Below are 16521 nucleotides of genomic sequence, written 5' to 3' on the forward strand. Positions count from 1 at the left end.
AAGTTCAAGGGAGCTGAATTCGCCATCAACCAACAGCCAAAAAAAAAAAAGGTCATCAGGTGATTGACAAGCGAGACAACATTAAACGGAGGACGGAACGGAATACAGGCGAAGCGAAGACTCAACGTCGTCGTCGTCGCCGTAGATAAGAAAATAGAAGTCAAGTCAAAGCGCGACGTCAACGTCGACGATCGCCTCTGCTGCTGCTGCCTCTGCCACTGCCGACTACTGCCTGCTTATTTTGTTGCTGCTTATACTTAGAAGTTAACTCACAAGGGTTTTGAAGCGCAAACCTAAATTCAGTTGTTCCCAAGCCGCGAGGAAGGCAAAATCAAAAAAAAAATTACGTTGACAGGCGAAAAAAAAAACAAAAAAAAATACTTGGAAATACAAAAATAATAATCAAGCGTTGCCGTTTCAATTTGTTGCCTTAGGTAAATACTTACAGTAAAATCAAAACACACACAGACACCGAACACACACACACACACACAGAGAACGAACAGAAAATCATGACTTAATTCAATAAAATTGTTTTTCAAAAACAAAGTTAATGCAAATAGTGAACGAAATTAAAATGCAATTTTGCACACAAATTGTTGCATTTTGCCAAGTGTCGTAATAGTTAATAAAACAAACAAAAACAACAACAAAACCAAAACCAATCTCACTCTCTATCTATCAATCTAACTATCTAATTCTAATCCAAATCAACACGCAGGCTCTAACTAATAACCACAAAAATGACCGATCTAAGTGAAGAGGCCTTCAATTTACGTCTGGGCTATGTGAAGCCGGAAACTTTGGAAATTGCCCGCACCGAATTAAGGGAAACGGATGAAGTCAAAGCGGAGGCCATTAAAAAACTAAGGGAACTGCTAAAGGCGACACCAGAACTGAATTACAAGGATGACGACGCCTTTCTCACAATCTTCCTACGTGCCTGTCATTTCTATCCAGAAAGTGCATTGGAAAAGGTATGTACTGAAAGTTATAGAAGGACCTGATCTGATGTGGAATTGAAATAAGAAAAATATTAATTATTTGGGAGAGATTTAGTATGGAGAGTTGGAGAATCATTCAAAGACTATCCTCCATGTAGTTTAACTTAAATGATTAGGGAAATGAAGGGATGGATTGGATAGTTTGCCTAGTCTTAGATGTTATCATTCTGAGAAGTATACATTGCGATTTAATATGAATCATTTTTGTAACATATTTGATTCGTTTGTATTCTCTTAGCGGCGGATGTAGTGGGAGTAGATTTTGTCGGTGATATCATTTATTTTAGTGGTCTTATTGGCCTTTGATGTTAACATCTTATCAGTTTATAATGGAAAATATCGTTCTTGGTGAAAGAAATTTGTTTTGTTTCCTCCCTGAAACTGCAGTTGACTTTTCAGTCTCCAACAATCTCATGTTGAATTTCTATTTACTAATTTTAGATTAGTACTTAATTTGTTGAAATTTAGATATACTTCTCCTTTCGCTTTTGTTCCTACTTATTTTGCTCTCAAATGGCTTACCTTTTAGTCAGTGTAAATATAACCACGGAGGAATTCATCAGTAATGATGTCCTGGACACTATTGAGGATGCCCCGCCCAAATATTGTTATATGCAAATTTTGCTAAAAACCCTGTTTTAGACTCTGAAATATTCAAAATTTTTCACATATTTATATGAAATTTAGGACATATCTGATCTGAAAAGTTTTGGATTTTTTCGAAAGTTTCCGCCTCTCAAAGATTTATGTACTTTCTGTGTATCACTTTAGAAATATTTCAAATCTGATAAGAAAATAAAACCGATTTAAGTGTGAAATTAATTTAGAAACAAAAATAGAACTGATTAGATATTTGTAAACTATTTTTTTATTTTTAATGCGCCATATTAATATTACTTTAATATCTATACAAAACACAAACATATTATGTAATTATACCGGATCTAAAGTGGGGAGGGGCAAGCCGATGGGAAGATGGGGTGTGGGTGGGAAAGAGTACTTTCTGGTTTTGAAAAAGGGGGTCAGTTATGGTAAGTCCCATCCTGCTTATACAATCTTCAATATATGCAAGTAGAAAAAAGAAAATTAAGACTAAAGAAATATGTGTTTAAGAAACGAAATGCATAAACTCTCTCTCTCTCTCTGTCTTCTATATATCAATCGCCTAAGCCCTTTAAGATTCATGATTCAGGAAGATAAACAAATAATAAATCAGGAAATTTAAACATTTTTGAGTCATTTGAAAAATTAAATTTTAATTCAGGAATTTCCATAACTAACCTTTACTTAAAACGGTTCAAAGACTGTTAGTTTAAATGTTTGTTATTCGAGTGACTCGTGTTAGAGGGTTAATTATCCTTTTCAAGTGGTATAAAGATTACTTGTATCACTAGAAATACAATCCAGATAAGACTTTCTATCCATAAAATCTTATTGCAAGATTAAGTGGTTAACCTTTGGGCCATTCAAACTTACATAAGACCAGATAAATTGCCAAAGCATGACACATTATTCATAAACGGAAGAAAAATGTTTAATAGATTGCAAATCCTGACATCATTTACTTATCTTAAAATGCTAACAATTCTGTTCCACATCAATAAATTGGCAACTGCCCTTTGAAATTGAAAAAAAAACGCCTTAGAAACAAACACGATTGGCTTATCAATATTGAATGAATATATTTAGTTTCGATTATCAAATAACTTTCATAACCTTATCGAACTTTATACATTTGTAATCATATATTTGTAATGCGAGTCGCTTCACTAGAGACAGACAGAGGGTGAAAAGAGAGGTCTATAACCTCATTGAGAGTTTAGATTTACTTTGAAAGTTCATCAGATGGATGATAAGACCGATCAGGACAGTCTTTTAGTAGAAGAAATAAACACATGATTTCATTTTAGCTTCAGCCATTTGATAGGCATTTGAACTGCGATGACACAGAAACAATGATAAGGCAACAAGACAATTCTAAATTCAAATTTTTGGTTTTATTTCAATTTCGATTTTCGTATATAGAGCAATGTCGTATACATAATGCATGCTTTCACTGGATTTCGCATTACTAATTTGTTTTTTTTTTCTTTTTTGTTTCGTTAGATGAAAACCACCGCCAATTTCCGTAAGGAATATGCTTCTCTTGTTCATGGTCTTGAGGTGGCACAGGTGAAGGAGAAATTTGTCAAGGGCAGCGTTATAAATGTCCTAAAGAACTGCGATCAGAAGGGTCGTCGTGTACTGATTGTCAATTGTGGCAAATTGTGGGATCCCTCGGAAATCAACAGCGATGAAATGTTCCGTATGCTGTATATGGTACACATTGCCGCCCAATTGGAGGAGGAAACCCAAATTCGTGGTGTCGTTTGCATCATGGACTTTGATGGTTTGGCCATGAAACAGGTCAAGGCCCTGTCGCCCAGTTTCTCGAAACGTTTGCTCACCTTCATCCAAGAGGCCATGCCGCTGCGCATGAAGGAAGTGCACTTCGTGAAGCAACCATTCATCTTCAATATGGTATGGTCCCTCTTCAAGCCCTTCGTCAAGGACAAGCTGAACAAGAGAGTGAGTAACGGTCGCTCGTTTTTAAAAACAAAAACTTACTTACTAAGCTCTTCTTCTTGTCCCTTAGATGCACTTCCATGGCAGCGATATGAAATCTCTGCACAAGTTCCTTGATCCCGCCTTCTTGCCGGCCAATTACAAGGGCACTCTACCTGCCATTGATTATGGCGGCGTTGAATGGTTCCCCACCCTGGAGAAACAGTCCGCCTATGTGTCCGAATGGAGCGAATTGGGCCCTGCTCAGTGGTGATGATTCAATAGTCCAGCGATTTTAGTTTTTACATTTACATCTGTAAATACTTATCTACAATACATACATTTATATGTTTCTTTATAGTTTTAGTAACAATTCATTTGGCAATAAAAAAAAAATATACAAATTAAAACTACTTTTATAATATAAACTCACAAGTGTTTTTGCTTTAACTAACAAAATCTACAATTTTAACATTTCTTAAAAGAAATCAATTTAACTTTTAAATCAAATTATGTCATTTTTTAACCTTTTTTTGTCGTTATCGGTCTGAAAGAGTTAAATTATCCTGATATTAGGATCTAAAGTGGCAGTAACTACCTTAACTTTGGTAGGTTTTGGTTTGATTTTATCTAGAACTTTCAAATTCAGTAGCTAAACTTGTTAAAAACCATTTTCAAAAATGCCAAGTCGCACTAAGAAATTCTTAAAAATTTAAAATCAACATGGGACATTAATTTGGTTTGTCATTTACATGTAACCGAACATGTCACTTTTATAGACTTACTTAAAAAGTCATTTTCTAACTGTTTATGATACTATATAGACTTGATCTAATGTTGATTTTAAATCCATTTAATGGTCCTCTATTTTAGTAAAATGTAACTAATTTAACTCTTAGATGACAATGTTAAAATAAATATTAATTGTACATAAGGTTTTTCCCCCAACATTTACATGATTGTTGTCAACAAAAATGATCTTGTTGAGTCTAAATTCAGCTCTCTTGTTTAAAAAGAATTAAGTAGGTACTGTTAAAAAAAAAAAACCGAAAATTACTCTGCTATATTTTTAAAAACTGATTTGTATGAAATACAAATCAAAATATAGAGTTATCACTTTTTAAAATATTTAACTCTGATTGTTAGGAGTCACTTAAATAAATTAATTATAAAGGACAACTTGTAAGTAAGCTACTTGGAAAAACCTTTTGAATTCGATTTTTAGAATCAACTTACATTGAATACACGAGATAATCAATTTATAAGGTCTATCATTCAATATGCATTTTTCTACTAATTTTGCTTTGATGACTGAAAGGAAACTAGGACAAAGTCAAAGAGTGAAGAAGTGATAGTTTCTAAATAAAAGTAAAAATAATTTAATAAGTATACATATATCAATATTTTTCATTTTCAATATTAGACAGGCCAAATTCAAATCAAAGAACAAGGATTTGAACGGTGTCCTAAAAATGAAATTTTAAAATAAAAGACTTATCTATGTTTCCACAAAAAATTTATTACTCTTGTGAAAACAAATAATTTGAAAAATGGCTCTAAAATGACTTGCGTATGATACAAAATGTGACTAAAAAATGAGTCCATTTAAAATATGATTATAAAATCATTAAGCTCTAAAAGTTGAACCATTTTATTAAAAAGGAAGGGATCATCAGAAACTCATGAAAAAAAGTTAATGAGTTTCTAACATATTTGTATGATCATGTATTAGAAAGAGAAATCGCAAAAAAGTCTTGTATTTGCAGATACTTTTGAAAATGCTGCTCTCTAAATCATTTTAAAACAACTCCTAATTTTTGAACAAACCTTTTTTAAAGGTTTTTAAAGGTTAAATAAAATTTCAATATAACTACTTTCTATTTTGACAATGAATAGCTTTTTTAGAATAAATAAGTTGTTGTAGAAATGAGTAGTAGCAGAAGCTATGGATATTTTCATAACTAAAACTTATTCATACTAACACTTATCCTTTTAAATAATAATGTTCAATTTATGAACGGTTTCATGTATTTAAATCGCTAAATTTACTTTCGAATAATTTGAAAAATATATTTAAAGAAAATGTTGAATTGCTCTATAATTACCTAAGAGAAGTCCAAAACGACAATATCAGTAACTAACACAATCGATGTTAAGAAGCCTTTGAAAACACTTTCGTCATACTACTGGATTCCTCTTGTTTTGGTCTCTTAAGTATATGTAGAGTTAACTTTTAGATAAGATAAAAACGTATTTAGAATAGTTTTGAAAATCACAACATTATTACAACTTAAGTTAGTTTTTGAAAACGGAAACACAAAGCGGTTTTAGAAGTTTTTATGATATGCCAGGAGTAAGAATTGAATTATAAATATGTAATTGAAAGACGTTTGATTCAGGTAGTTAAAACTTAAACGAAACTGTAACTCGAATAACTAAGCATCTCCCTTGAATTTCCAGAATACACAGATCATTTAAATTACATAACTAATTAATCTCTTCATTCAAGGCACCAAAGTTTCAACATTTCGAAAAAAGACGTTCAGCTTATTCAATACAAACACTATGAAACATTTTCCCCAAGGTTTATATTCATATTTGGATGCCATCTTGACTATATTTGTGGATAATTGAAGAAATCTCGAATAGGAACTTAAATTTCAACTTGGGGTACAATCCCAAGCACACGTCGAGAACTGATAAAAATTAAATCGAAAAGCAAAATTTGAAACCAAAAAAATATCTGGTGAGAGTGCTTTCTAAGTATGATATGCCCAGGACAGGAACGACCGATCCTTAAAGCCAGGTTCAGGCGCAGGGCAGCAAAATATCGTATAAATTTGAACAGAACTTCGTAAATAAAACCGAGGAAATTTGGTAAAAATATTATAAAATTAAAAACAATATTAAAAATGTGAACAAACTTGCTTGTTTAAGCAAGATAACTATTTTAATATTTTGTATACTATTTTTAAAGGTTCTCTTTTAAGTTCAAACGAATTAAATTCCAAACAATTGAATCGTTTCAATGATTTTTAAACTTATAAAGTTTAACTTGAAAAACATGTATAACAATATCTATATATTTTATGCCAAAAAATTTTTAAATATTCTGCACAAATTTAAAAAAATGTCTAATTAATTAAAACGCATATGACATTTAAACAATTGGCTAGTTTTTCATTTTTATTTATATTTATTCAACGCGTCTTTGGGCTTTTTCAACTTTTTGCTTTCGTGTTTCGTGTTTACAATGATCAACAAAATCTATAAAATAATAAGCATTATCTAGCATAATAATAATTACAACGGAAAATTTACAAAACGCTTTGAGTTTGTGTTGTTTGAGTTATTATTTCGAATATCAATGACCAGAATCAATCATTATGAAAAAAGAAAACAACTATCATGTGAAGTGTGAGTTCATACATAATTGGTTTCACTTTACTACTAAAAGTCGGATTGAGTGCCGATTAAATTTGTTACAAATGGATACCGATTAAAAATATATAACATTTTACATATATGTGTATATATATAGATCCAAAGAGATATACACTACACCGAAACGATTAGTTTATGTCCTAGAGCAACGCGTATCCCACCACAGAGAGTTGTTGATAATTGTAGATGAGAGGGGCAGCATTTTGTGTCGTTTATCAGAGTCTTCTCCTCTATGTACGATGATTCCTTTTCCTTTCATTCGCAAGTCTAGGCTCTTGTTGTTGTTGCTGTTGGTTGTTTGGTTGTTGGTGATGCTAATGTTGTTTGCTGGTGCTTGGTCCTCGTTCGATCTACAAAATCATATTGGCTGGATCTTCAATAAAGTCACGGAAATGTTGCAACCATCTGGCAGCCACAGCGCCATCAACAACCCGATGATCGGCACTCAGAGTGACAGTAAGCAGGTTGATTTCCTTGAAACTGAAAGAACCAAAGAAAATTTTTATATGAGATAGGGTAAATAAGAACTCTTCGTATTATGGAATAATGAGAGAAAAAATGACAAGAGATCCTTATCGAAATACATCGAATTTAAATCTATATCATCCTCAATTTGAGAAGTTTAATGTAAAACTTATTTTAAACTTAAATGCTAAACCAACATTTAATTAAATATGTTTTTCGTTATAATATGTTAAATAGAAATAAATGTGTTTTAAATACCAATTCAAAATACTAAAAATATTTTTCTATCCTAAACCCTAAAACGAATTCTTTTTATTTTTCTGATTTTTGTCCATTTCTTTTTAATAGTTCAAATAAAAATTTGGGTTCATCAGTTTATAAATTTATAGAACGATGTAAAGCACAATCCCAATAAACATTGAAAAAAGAATAGAACATGAATTAATTGCAATCTATAATTGAAACTGTGAAACTGAACCATTGTAGAGGGTATTATGATTTAAATCAGAGCTTTTGTCCCTATAAACTATATATATTAGTTCAGATAGAGAGATAGATAGACAGATCAGCGTGAGAAGCTGAGTCAATATAGATTTATCCATCTGTGCGCTGGACCGTCAATTAGAAAGCTACTGAATTGAAACATGGTATTTAAGCGTTTTATTGCTCACTTAAGATCAAATTTGACCATTCGTCTGATATATACTGTTTTAATATGGCTACCGTAGAACCCATCGATCGAAAAGCCTACTTAATTGAGAAATATTTTAGTAGAAATATAGAAAAAACTTAGTAAATAAGGCATATAGTTCAAAATTTCTCATGAAATATATGAAAACAAGTCTTAAAATACAAAAATATTTTAAAAACATAACTTATTCAGAAAGAAACTAATGATTTTAAAATGGCTTGAGCTTATGAACTTCGCCAAAGTTATCCTTCATTACTTTTATCGTTTCTAAATAGTTTTTAAAAGTATATTGAAAACAATTCTGAAACATTCGAAACATTTTCGGTTCCCATTAGAACTGACAGGTTTGCCTAACTCTATTTTAGAAAAATTTATTATTTTTCAACTTGAATCGTCATAAAAATAGCAAAGGTTTACTTTTAAAACGGTTTTTGAACTAATTTATTATTAATTTTGCTATCACATGTTTCTTTCCTTTATATTTCCAATTGGAACAATACGTATGGCTAATAAGAAAATAGCTGAACATATTAAGGAGTATTAGAAAAATAGGCAAATACTTTGTATTAAGTAAGAGCAAAATGGTTCGGAATGGAAAAGAAGTAAAGGTGTCAAATGTGATTCCGACAAAATACTTCCCAAAACGAAAATATTAGTCATTATTAATTAATCTTATTAAAATTCGAATTGAATATCAGCTGGATACATCAAGTTATCGACCCTTATAAAACTATATATATACATTTTTTCTTGAAACTAATTAGAAACATTTTTCTGAAACGCAAAAAGAGTATTTTCCATTTCTATTAGGTTCGTTAGCAAAGATCTCCGTGCCTTATAATTGTGTTCTTATGCCAAAAAGAGTTAATTTGAATAATTTATAAATAAAGTTTAATGATTTCAAGTTTTTGAAACATATATATGATTAATTTAATATTCAAAATTCGGCAAAACTTACCCCTTAATATTATCTGGATCCAGTACCAACTGTTTCGTTGTGGTGCCAATGGCCAAGATGCAAGATTGCGGAGGATTGATGACGGCACAGAATTGATTGACACCTGAAATAGAATAACCAAAGATTAAGCAAATCTGATAAATTGCAAAGATAAATATATCTCTCTCTATTACCGAACATGCCCAGATTCGATACCGAAATGGTGCCACCTTGGAACTCATGGGGCTGCAGTTTATTCTGGCGAGCCTTTTCGGCCAGTTCTTTTACATCCTTGGAGATATCGATGACACCCTTACGATCGGCATTGAAGATAATGGGAGTGATTAGTCCCTTGTCGGTGGAAACAGCCACAGAGACATCGACATCATCATATTGACGAATAACCGAATCCATCCACGACGAATTGGCCTCTGGCACCTTAAGACTGGCAATGGCAGTGGCCTTGATGATAAAATCGTTGACCGAAACGCGAACACCCTTCTTCTCGTACTTCTTATTGATCCTGGCGCGCAACTTGAGGAGCTGCAAAGAATAGAAGAGGAAATAGATTGAGAGTCGGGAAACGGAAGAGATTTCCTTTTACTTACATTATCGACTTGACACTGAACGGTCACGTAATAGTGTGGGAGTTGAGTCTTCGATTCGAGCAGACGCTTGGCTATAATGGCACGCATATTGGTCACTGGAATATCCGTGTAGCGAGCACCTGGAGCCCTGGATGCGGCGGCGCCACCAGATGCTGCGGCCCTTGCGGATGCTTCTGCAAGATCACCAGATTTAATTGAGCCATGGACGCCGCTACCTTTGCCTGTGCACAAAAGCCGGTATTAGTAAGAACATGACAGAGACAAAACAAACAGATTCGTGGCAGCTAACTTCAGCAAGCCGAAGTTCAAATACCCTTGCTGTTGCAACTTGCATCTCATCGAGAATATATAAGGGTCTCCTTTTTGGCAACCACGGAGGAGGTGTTGGGTAAGGGGGCGGGATTAGTTAAGCGAGTCATGCAACAGCAGGGTAGGATTTTGGAGGGGGAATAACAACCTTGTAGACGCAGCTTTTGTGCTTCGGCTAATTTTTTGGCCATGGGACTGGCATAAACACGATCGCCCCGTTGCTCTGAGGCGGTCTGACCTGCTGCTGGTGCTGGTGGTGGAGGAGCTGGAGCAGCTGCTGCTACAGGTGCCGGTGCTGCTGCTGCTGCCGGTGGTGGTGGTGGGGCTGCTGCTGCTGCGGGGGGAGCTGCTCCTGCTCCATCATCTTTGAAATCCTTAAAGGCCGCTATGCTACCCTGATCGGGCACTATAATGCACACCAATTGTCCCACAGGAACATCTTTGGTACCGCCGGCAATCAATATCTTGGCCAAATAACCCTCCTCGGGTGTCTCGAAACCCATGGTGGCTTTATCAGTTTCGATTTCGCACAGCAAATCACCTGGAATATACAATTTAAATAGACATTTCTAACATCGATTTGAACCACTCCTCGCTTTACCCTCATTCAGTTTATCGCCCTCTTTCTTCTCCCAGCTAACGATGGAGCCCCGCTCCATGGTAGGGGACAGTGCGGGCAATGGCACTCGGATGTGTTCCGGTAGACTGGCATAGTTACGGGCAAAGTTATAGCTCCAGACACCAACGGGTTTGGTTCTACTTTCCAATTTTGCAGTCAGTGTCCTGAACGAAGAATATGAAAATGGAAATGATTAAAATATATGTATATGTAATGTGCAATGTTGAATATTATAATATTCATAATTATAAATAACCTGATCTATATGCGATCTCTGTATATATTAAATGGAATGAAAAACATATCTATGTAGATGGAGCTTGTCATTCTCTGAATGGGTTTCTCCTCTTACGATATGGATTTTCGATCTACTATATACTTTTTGGTACTCGATCTGTGTTAATGATCCGCTTAAATATCGTATTAATTGAAAATTACAACAAAAAATGCTTTTCCAACAACAACAAATTTAACAGACGATCAAACTTGCTTCTCAAATTAGCCGGCTAAATTCGAGTTAAGCAAATGCGATTACAGTTATATCATTATTATGAGGAAATCAGCTGATTATTGCTGCTGCTGTTGTTGTTCTTGTTGCTCTTGTGTGTTGATGTAAACAATTGCAAAAACAACAAAAAGAAATAGAAAACGCACAGGTTGCCGTTAATAAATTTCGTACGCTTATCAGTTTCCCTTCTTTTCCCCTATCACGCATCATGCGACATTGAATGGAAATGGGAATGATTTGAGGTGGGCGACCTTGGCGAGCGTCAAAAAGACAAAAAAAAAAAAAAAAGTATAATCACTCGATACACTAATGAACAGAAACAGCACGCACTGACCGATGGCGGAGGAGGAGGAGGTGGGGAAAAGACACGGAACGAACGCATGCACGCACACAGACACAAAAACTTTTGCACACCCGCATACCTTCCCCTCACTTACTCTTTGCATCTGACTACTTGCAGTAGCAGCCGCAGCAGCAGTATTTTTTTTTTGCATTATTACACAACATCAGATTTTTCCCTAACCTCAACCCAAAGATTGCGTCTGGCTTTGCATATTCCTCCCCCAACCTACCTGATGGCCTGGAGATTCCGTGAATTGATCAGCTGTGTGCTAAGGGCGCGCACTCCAGTTCCAGGCGATCGGCGGGCCGTACGTAGCAGGATAAGGGAACGCAGAGCTCCTAGTTCGCTTCCTTTTGTTGCAATAGAACGCAGCATTTTTTGTCTTTTTCTGTTGCTTTCGTTGTTTTTGTTGTTATTACACGTTTACCACCGTTATGCTGCCGTAGGCTTTTAGCTCCTTCGTCGAATGCGTGTGAGAGGTGTGTGTATGTGTATGTGTGTGCCTAAGTGGTGGGATGTGTATGAATGGTTGTTCTTCGATATACCACAAAAACACTTAATATTTTCGTAAAAATTTAGACAATAAAATCGTTAGCCGGAGAGAGAGGGCAAAAAAAGTGTCGAAAAAAGTTTACGACACGAAAAAATGTTGGCCGACCTTATTTAACGCCACTAGGTCACGACTTGTTATCGATAGCTGGGCCCCACCGCTGGCCACACTAAACTAACATATCGATAACAGCGATAACCGCAGTGATGCGCAGTTAGCAATAATTAGACAATTATTTAAATGTATACAAAAATTTAGCTGGAATGTTTACAAAATGTCGTATATTAAAATTTATACTTGTATTCCACTTAAGTCTGATGTACAAATATTGATAACTCTGCTTAGATAAATTTACAAGGAGTAAATTATTCATTGATTAAGAAAACATTTTCTTTAAGCCTTTTTATTTAATTAGATTAAAAGTTTATTGATCTGCTTTGTTTGAGAAAATTTTCTTTATTTATCATATTTAATTTTGTTTTTGTTATCATATTTTATCTGTAAAAACAGCTGTATTAATGCATCCTTTTTGAAGTACATAAAATTTCATGGTTTCCAGCCTTTTGTAGTTGATGATAGTGTGTATTAGAAATCCCCTTCTTGTATATTTTGCAAATATAATTTTATTATCAGTTTAACCTTGCATTTGGATCCGCCGTCTTGCCAAAGTGCATCTCCAGTCATTGGCAGTGAGTTCAATAAGTGTTCGTATACGAATATTCTCGAAATATTCTAACCAAACTAGCAGCCTTAACTTATATTTTATTCAAATTGTTCATATATGTTAAAAATCTGATTTTGAGGATATGTGAGAATAATTTTTCGTGTAAATTTGAATTGCAATTACATCATTATTACCTTGAAAATAACTTGTCTGTCTATACTTTTTAGGCCCACTGTATATGTACATACATGTCCATAATTTGAATGAGGTCAGACAACGCATTGAAAATCTAAGTGAAGGCCAGGCAAAACATTTTTTTTTGGCAATGCTCCTTTAATATTGAGCCCCCCCACACCTGCTACCGCCCACAGCTGTAAAACAAAGAACAGGTGGTGCAGGCCACCTCCTCCCATACCACAAGAAAATAAGCACAACAACATGTTTCTATATAAAAGATAGTCATTTATTTAAAGATATATTCTAGTGGAATATATAAAGAAGTTAAGCTTTATAGATGAAGATCGCCACATATTGAGTGTACTTCAACATGTGCCGGGTTACAAACGGACACCAGAGCACCTGATGAAGTACAATAGACATGGGAGACAACAACAATAAATTAAAAATGCCAATAAAAAAAAAAGAGAATCAAATAAAACTTTGGGGTAAATCCCAAATGGATTAAAATGGTTTTTTTGTTGTGTCGTCGTTGTCGCCGTCGTCGTGCGATGAATCTTGGTCTAAAACCACGCGCGCTACTTCAGGTACCTGACTGTATTGAATAAAATTACTCAGCCCTGGTCACTGATTAGCGCGCAAGGTAAGAGACAAGGCGAAAGGAAACGACCTTGTTCGTCATCCCAGGGTTTCAGAGTTTCACACAAAATCTCCCCCCGCATCCGCATCAACAACAATTCCAACATGCTCAACAAAGCTTTAAGGTTAACGATCTCTGTGTGAGTGTGAGTGTCTTTGTGTGTGTGTGTGAGTGAGTGCGTGACGATGACTTCATGCGACGCGCAAAAAAAGCTCTTTTTTTTTAAGTTTGCAGATTTTTTCATTTATGAGCCCAGCCAAAGTCTTACGTGCTAATGACTTTTCAGCAGTAGCAGAGCCAGCAGCAGCAGCACAGAAAAAGAGAGAGAACGATGAACACAAAAGAGAAGAGAAGGATGTGACGTCATCAAGCTTAACTTTTTTTCATTTTGCTAATTATTACGAGAAAGAGAGGAGCAGCAGTCCCTTGATATTCTATATTTGAAAAAAAGCTAAGAAGAACCGGCATTTTTTTGCACTCTCTCTTTGTCTTTGCCTCTTCGTCCGCCACTTCCCGCTGTCTATCTTTCTCCCTCACACTTACTGACTGTTACCAAGCGATCAACTCACACACAGACACACACGTGCCCCTATACATTAGCAAAAAAGCAAAAAAAAAAAAACAGAAAAAGAGATAAAAAATTTAATTTTTTTTTTGCTTTTCGCCTCATAAATTTTTAAGTTTTTAAGCGATCGCCAGCCTTTTTTGCAAATTTTTTTTTTGCCATATGCATATATACATACATACATTAACATATGTATATATATGTATGTAGGCATGTCTGTGTGTGTGTGTGTGTGAGAATACATATAAGGCTTATGGCAGCCATGTCTGAGTCTTTTTCTTTCTTTCTTTTTGCTTGGGTGGGGCATTCCTAACCTCAAATTCAATCAGAAGGCAAAAGTCTTCGCTCATCTACCTGTATGTGAGTGTGTGCGTGCATTTGTGGGTGTATTACTTCCTCTCCATTCTATCTCTCTCCCTGTTTGGCACTTAGCGGTCTCTTCTCTGTTAAAAGAAAATGCTGGCGGCACATGGAATTTTCTTTTAAGCCTGCCCTTAACCCTGGTAACGAAAGATCGTCTAACACAGAGACACTTTTACGTACAAATGTGAATATATTCCTTATACATATACACATAGAGACAAACACACACACTTGCATACTTTGGCACTGGCAAAAATTTCTAGTTGACTTTGGCTAAGGTCTAAAATTAATATTTGAGCAAAAGAAAAAAGTTTTTGTCTCTGTGTAAGTGTCGCACTGCTCGTGTCTGTATTGGTGTGTGTGTGTGCGTGTGTCTGTGGAAATATGTAGAATCATGTGGTTCCTGCTGCCGCTGCTGCTGGTTGCTTCAAACATTTTATTTGCGTCATTTTTTTTTTTGTCTAAAAATAAACGTAACGTCTTTTTTTTTTGTATGTAGTTGAATTCCTTCTTTTTTTGGTCTTGAATTGAATACGAATTTCACAATATGTTTTCTCCAGAGTCCCATTTTCTTGCACTCTTTTTCGCTTTTTTTTTATATCGTACTTTATTGATTGTCTCTCTCACACTTTTATAACAAATTTCACACACACACACAGACCAGCAATCGCACATTAAGTTGCACACTCATTTCGCGACGACTTTGAACAATTTTATTTTTTTTTCTTCTTTTACTTTCATTATGTGTCTCTTGTCTGGGGACCTTCTTTTTGGGCTTGAGAAAATTTTATGATATCTTTCACTTGGCTACGAAAACTTTTCTAAAGAGAGCGAAGTGAACCGACCACGCCGGCTGCTGGCGATCAAATGCTCAATGCCAAAATGCGCGAATTTTATTTCACATTTGACACAGACACACACACACACACAGAGGCACACAGACAGACGCAGTGATACTCATACAAGCATACAGCACTCGCGTTGTTCTCTTTCATCTTTGTGTGTGTTGCCATTTCTGTCGCACCACGTACCATGGGCTTAAAGCGACAAAGTTTTGTGCATTAAGTACCATTATTTTGATATTTATTCAAATGGAATATTTTATTGCTAATAGTCCTTTTTAAGGGTATCCTTTGGTAAAATGCAGCAAGTATTGTTGAAAATGTTTAATTTTTCAAAAAAAATTAATATAAAAATTAATTTGTTGAATTTGTTGCCATTTTGTAAAAAAAAAACAATTGTCAAAATTGCACTTTGTCTTAGTAACTGCTCGATTTAGCCATTGTACAGTGGCGCCTCTTCTAACACTGTCCCAAAAGCTTAAGAAATTTCTAGAATTGTTGATATTTTTCGATATGTTTCAAATGGGGTAAAAAAATAATACCATAATATTGATTGTTTTGAATAAAATATATTAAGTATATTGTTAAATACAAATTGCAATTAAAAAAGAAACTATATTAACAAATTAACAATCGTTTATACTTGAGTAAATTCTGGAAAAATTATTATAGCTTGTGCTTCTTAACCCTCTAACGCTCGTGAGTTTTTTATCGATTGTCATAAAATTATGTAACAAACAATGAACACAAACTGTTTTGAAAAATTTGAATTTCATTAAAGTTAGGAATAAACAATTGAAACTTTTTAACATAAATTAACTTCAAAATGGTTTAAAAAATGGTCAGTATCAATGATTTTATAAAGTATCGATATGTGTCTTGAGACACTCTTGGGCATTAGAGGGTTAAGTAAATTCTGGAAAAATTATTATAACTTGTGCTTCTTGAAAGAAAGAAAGGATGTTTACATATTTGTTAGTGGAAAAGCTGACCAGTTACTATAACATAGACCTTAAGACTTACATACATACATATATCTTAATAATTATTCAAATTAGTTCAAATAAAATATAATATTTCCCCCAAAACGAAAAATCATCATCAATCATTTTAATCCAACCCAACAATTTGCTATTTTTCCGTAATTTTAATATTTGTATTTTATTGACGCCATTTTCTATCACCTAACTGCATAGACGATTAACCATTTTTTAAAATTTTTACATTTGATAATGTGCTATCAAAAAA

General features: G+C 34.5%; 2 protein-coding genes across 4 annotated transcripts; one reads left to right on the forward strand and one right to left on the reverse strand.

The window, feature by feature from the left end:
- Window positions 1-291: 291 nt before the first annotated feature.
- On the forward strand, window positions 292-3976 carry LOC6643799 (retinaldehyde-binding protein 1). Its single transcript, XM_002066865.3, has 4 exons — window positions 292-434; window positions 722-977; window positions 3111-3572; window positions 3640-3976. The coding sequence occupies exons 2-4, from the start codon at window positions 744-746 to the stop codon at window positions 3820-3822; spliced, it is 879 nt and encodes a 292-aa protein (XP_002066901.1). The 5' UTR covers window positions 292-434; window positions 722-743; the 3' UTR covers window positions 3823-3976.
- Window positions 3977-6959: 2983 nt separating this feature from the next.
- LOC6643800 (dihydrolipoyllysine-residue acetyltransferase component of pyruvate dehydrogenase complex, mitochondrial) lies at window positions 6960-12137 on the reverse strand. 3 transcript variants are annotated; one of them, XM_023176569.2, is made up of 7 exons: window positions 11702-12137; window positions 10604-10785; window positions 10241-10543; window positions 9694-9866; window positions 9280-9628; window positions 9107-9209; window positions 6960-7472 (listed from the first exon to the last, which is right to left on the reverse strand). In XM_023176569.2, exons 1-7 carry the CDS (start codon window positions 11845-11847, stop codon window positions 7343-7345), a joined length of 1386 nt encoding a protein of 461 aa, XP_023032337.1. In that variant the 5' UTR covers window positions 11848-12137; the 3' UTR covers window positions 6960-7342. The 3 variants fall into 3 exon arrangements, with proteins under 3 accessions (XP_023032337.1, XP_015033487.1, XP_002066902.1); XM_015178001.2 differs by having other exon boundaries at window positions 10151-10543; XM_002066866.3 differs by having other exon boundaries at window positions 9694-9914; window positions 10151-10543.
- Between the last annotated feature and the right edge of the window lie 4384 nt (window positions 12138-16521).

The sequence above is a fragment of the Drosophila willistoni genome, assembly GCF_018902025.1.
Source record: "Drosophila willistoni isolate 14030-0811.24 chromosome 2R unlocalized genomic scaffold, UCI_dwil_1.1 Seg167, whole genome shotgun sequence".
Classification (NCBI taxonomy): Eukaryota; Metazoa; Arthropoda; class Insecta; order Diptera; family Drosophilidae; genus Drosophila; species Drosophila willistoni.

What these genes read in the sequence shown, in the direction of transcription:
- LOC6643799 (XM_002066865.3), top strand. Translation starts at nt 744, where the DNA reads ATGACCGATCTAAGTGAAGAGGCCTTCAATTTACGTCTGGGCTATGTG. An exon ending in CAGAAAGTGCATTGGAAAAG is followed by an intron (nt 978 to 3,110) that starts GTATGTACTGAA and finishes TTGTTTCGTTAG; the next exon opens with ATGAAAACCACCGCCAATTT. An exon ending in AGGACAAGCTGAACAAGAGA is followed by an intron (nt 3,573 to 3,639) that starts GTGAGTAACGGT and finishes CTTGTCCCTTAG; the next exon opens with ATGCACTTCCATGGCAGCGA.
- LOC6643800 (XM_002066866.3), bottom strand. Translation starts at nt 11,847, where the DNA reads ATGCTGCGTTCTATTGCAACAAAAGGAAGCGAACTAGGAGCTCTGCGT. An exon ending in TTCAGTGTCAAGTCGATAAT is followed by an intron (nt 9,629 to 9,693) that starts GTAAGTAAAAGG and finishes TATTCTTTGCAG; the next exon opens with CTCCTCAAGTTGCGCGCCAG. An exon ending in ATCGAATCTGGGCATGTTCG is followed by an intron (nt 9,210 to 9,279) that starts GTAATAGAGAGA and finishes ATTCTATTTCAG; the next exon opens with GTGTCAATCAATTCTGTGCC.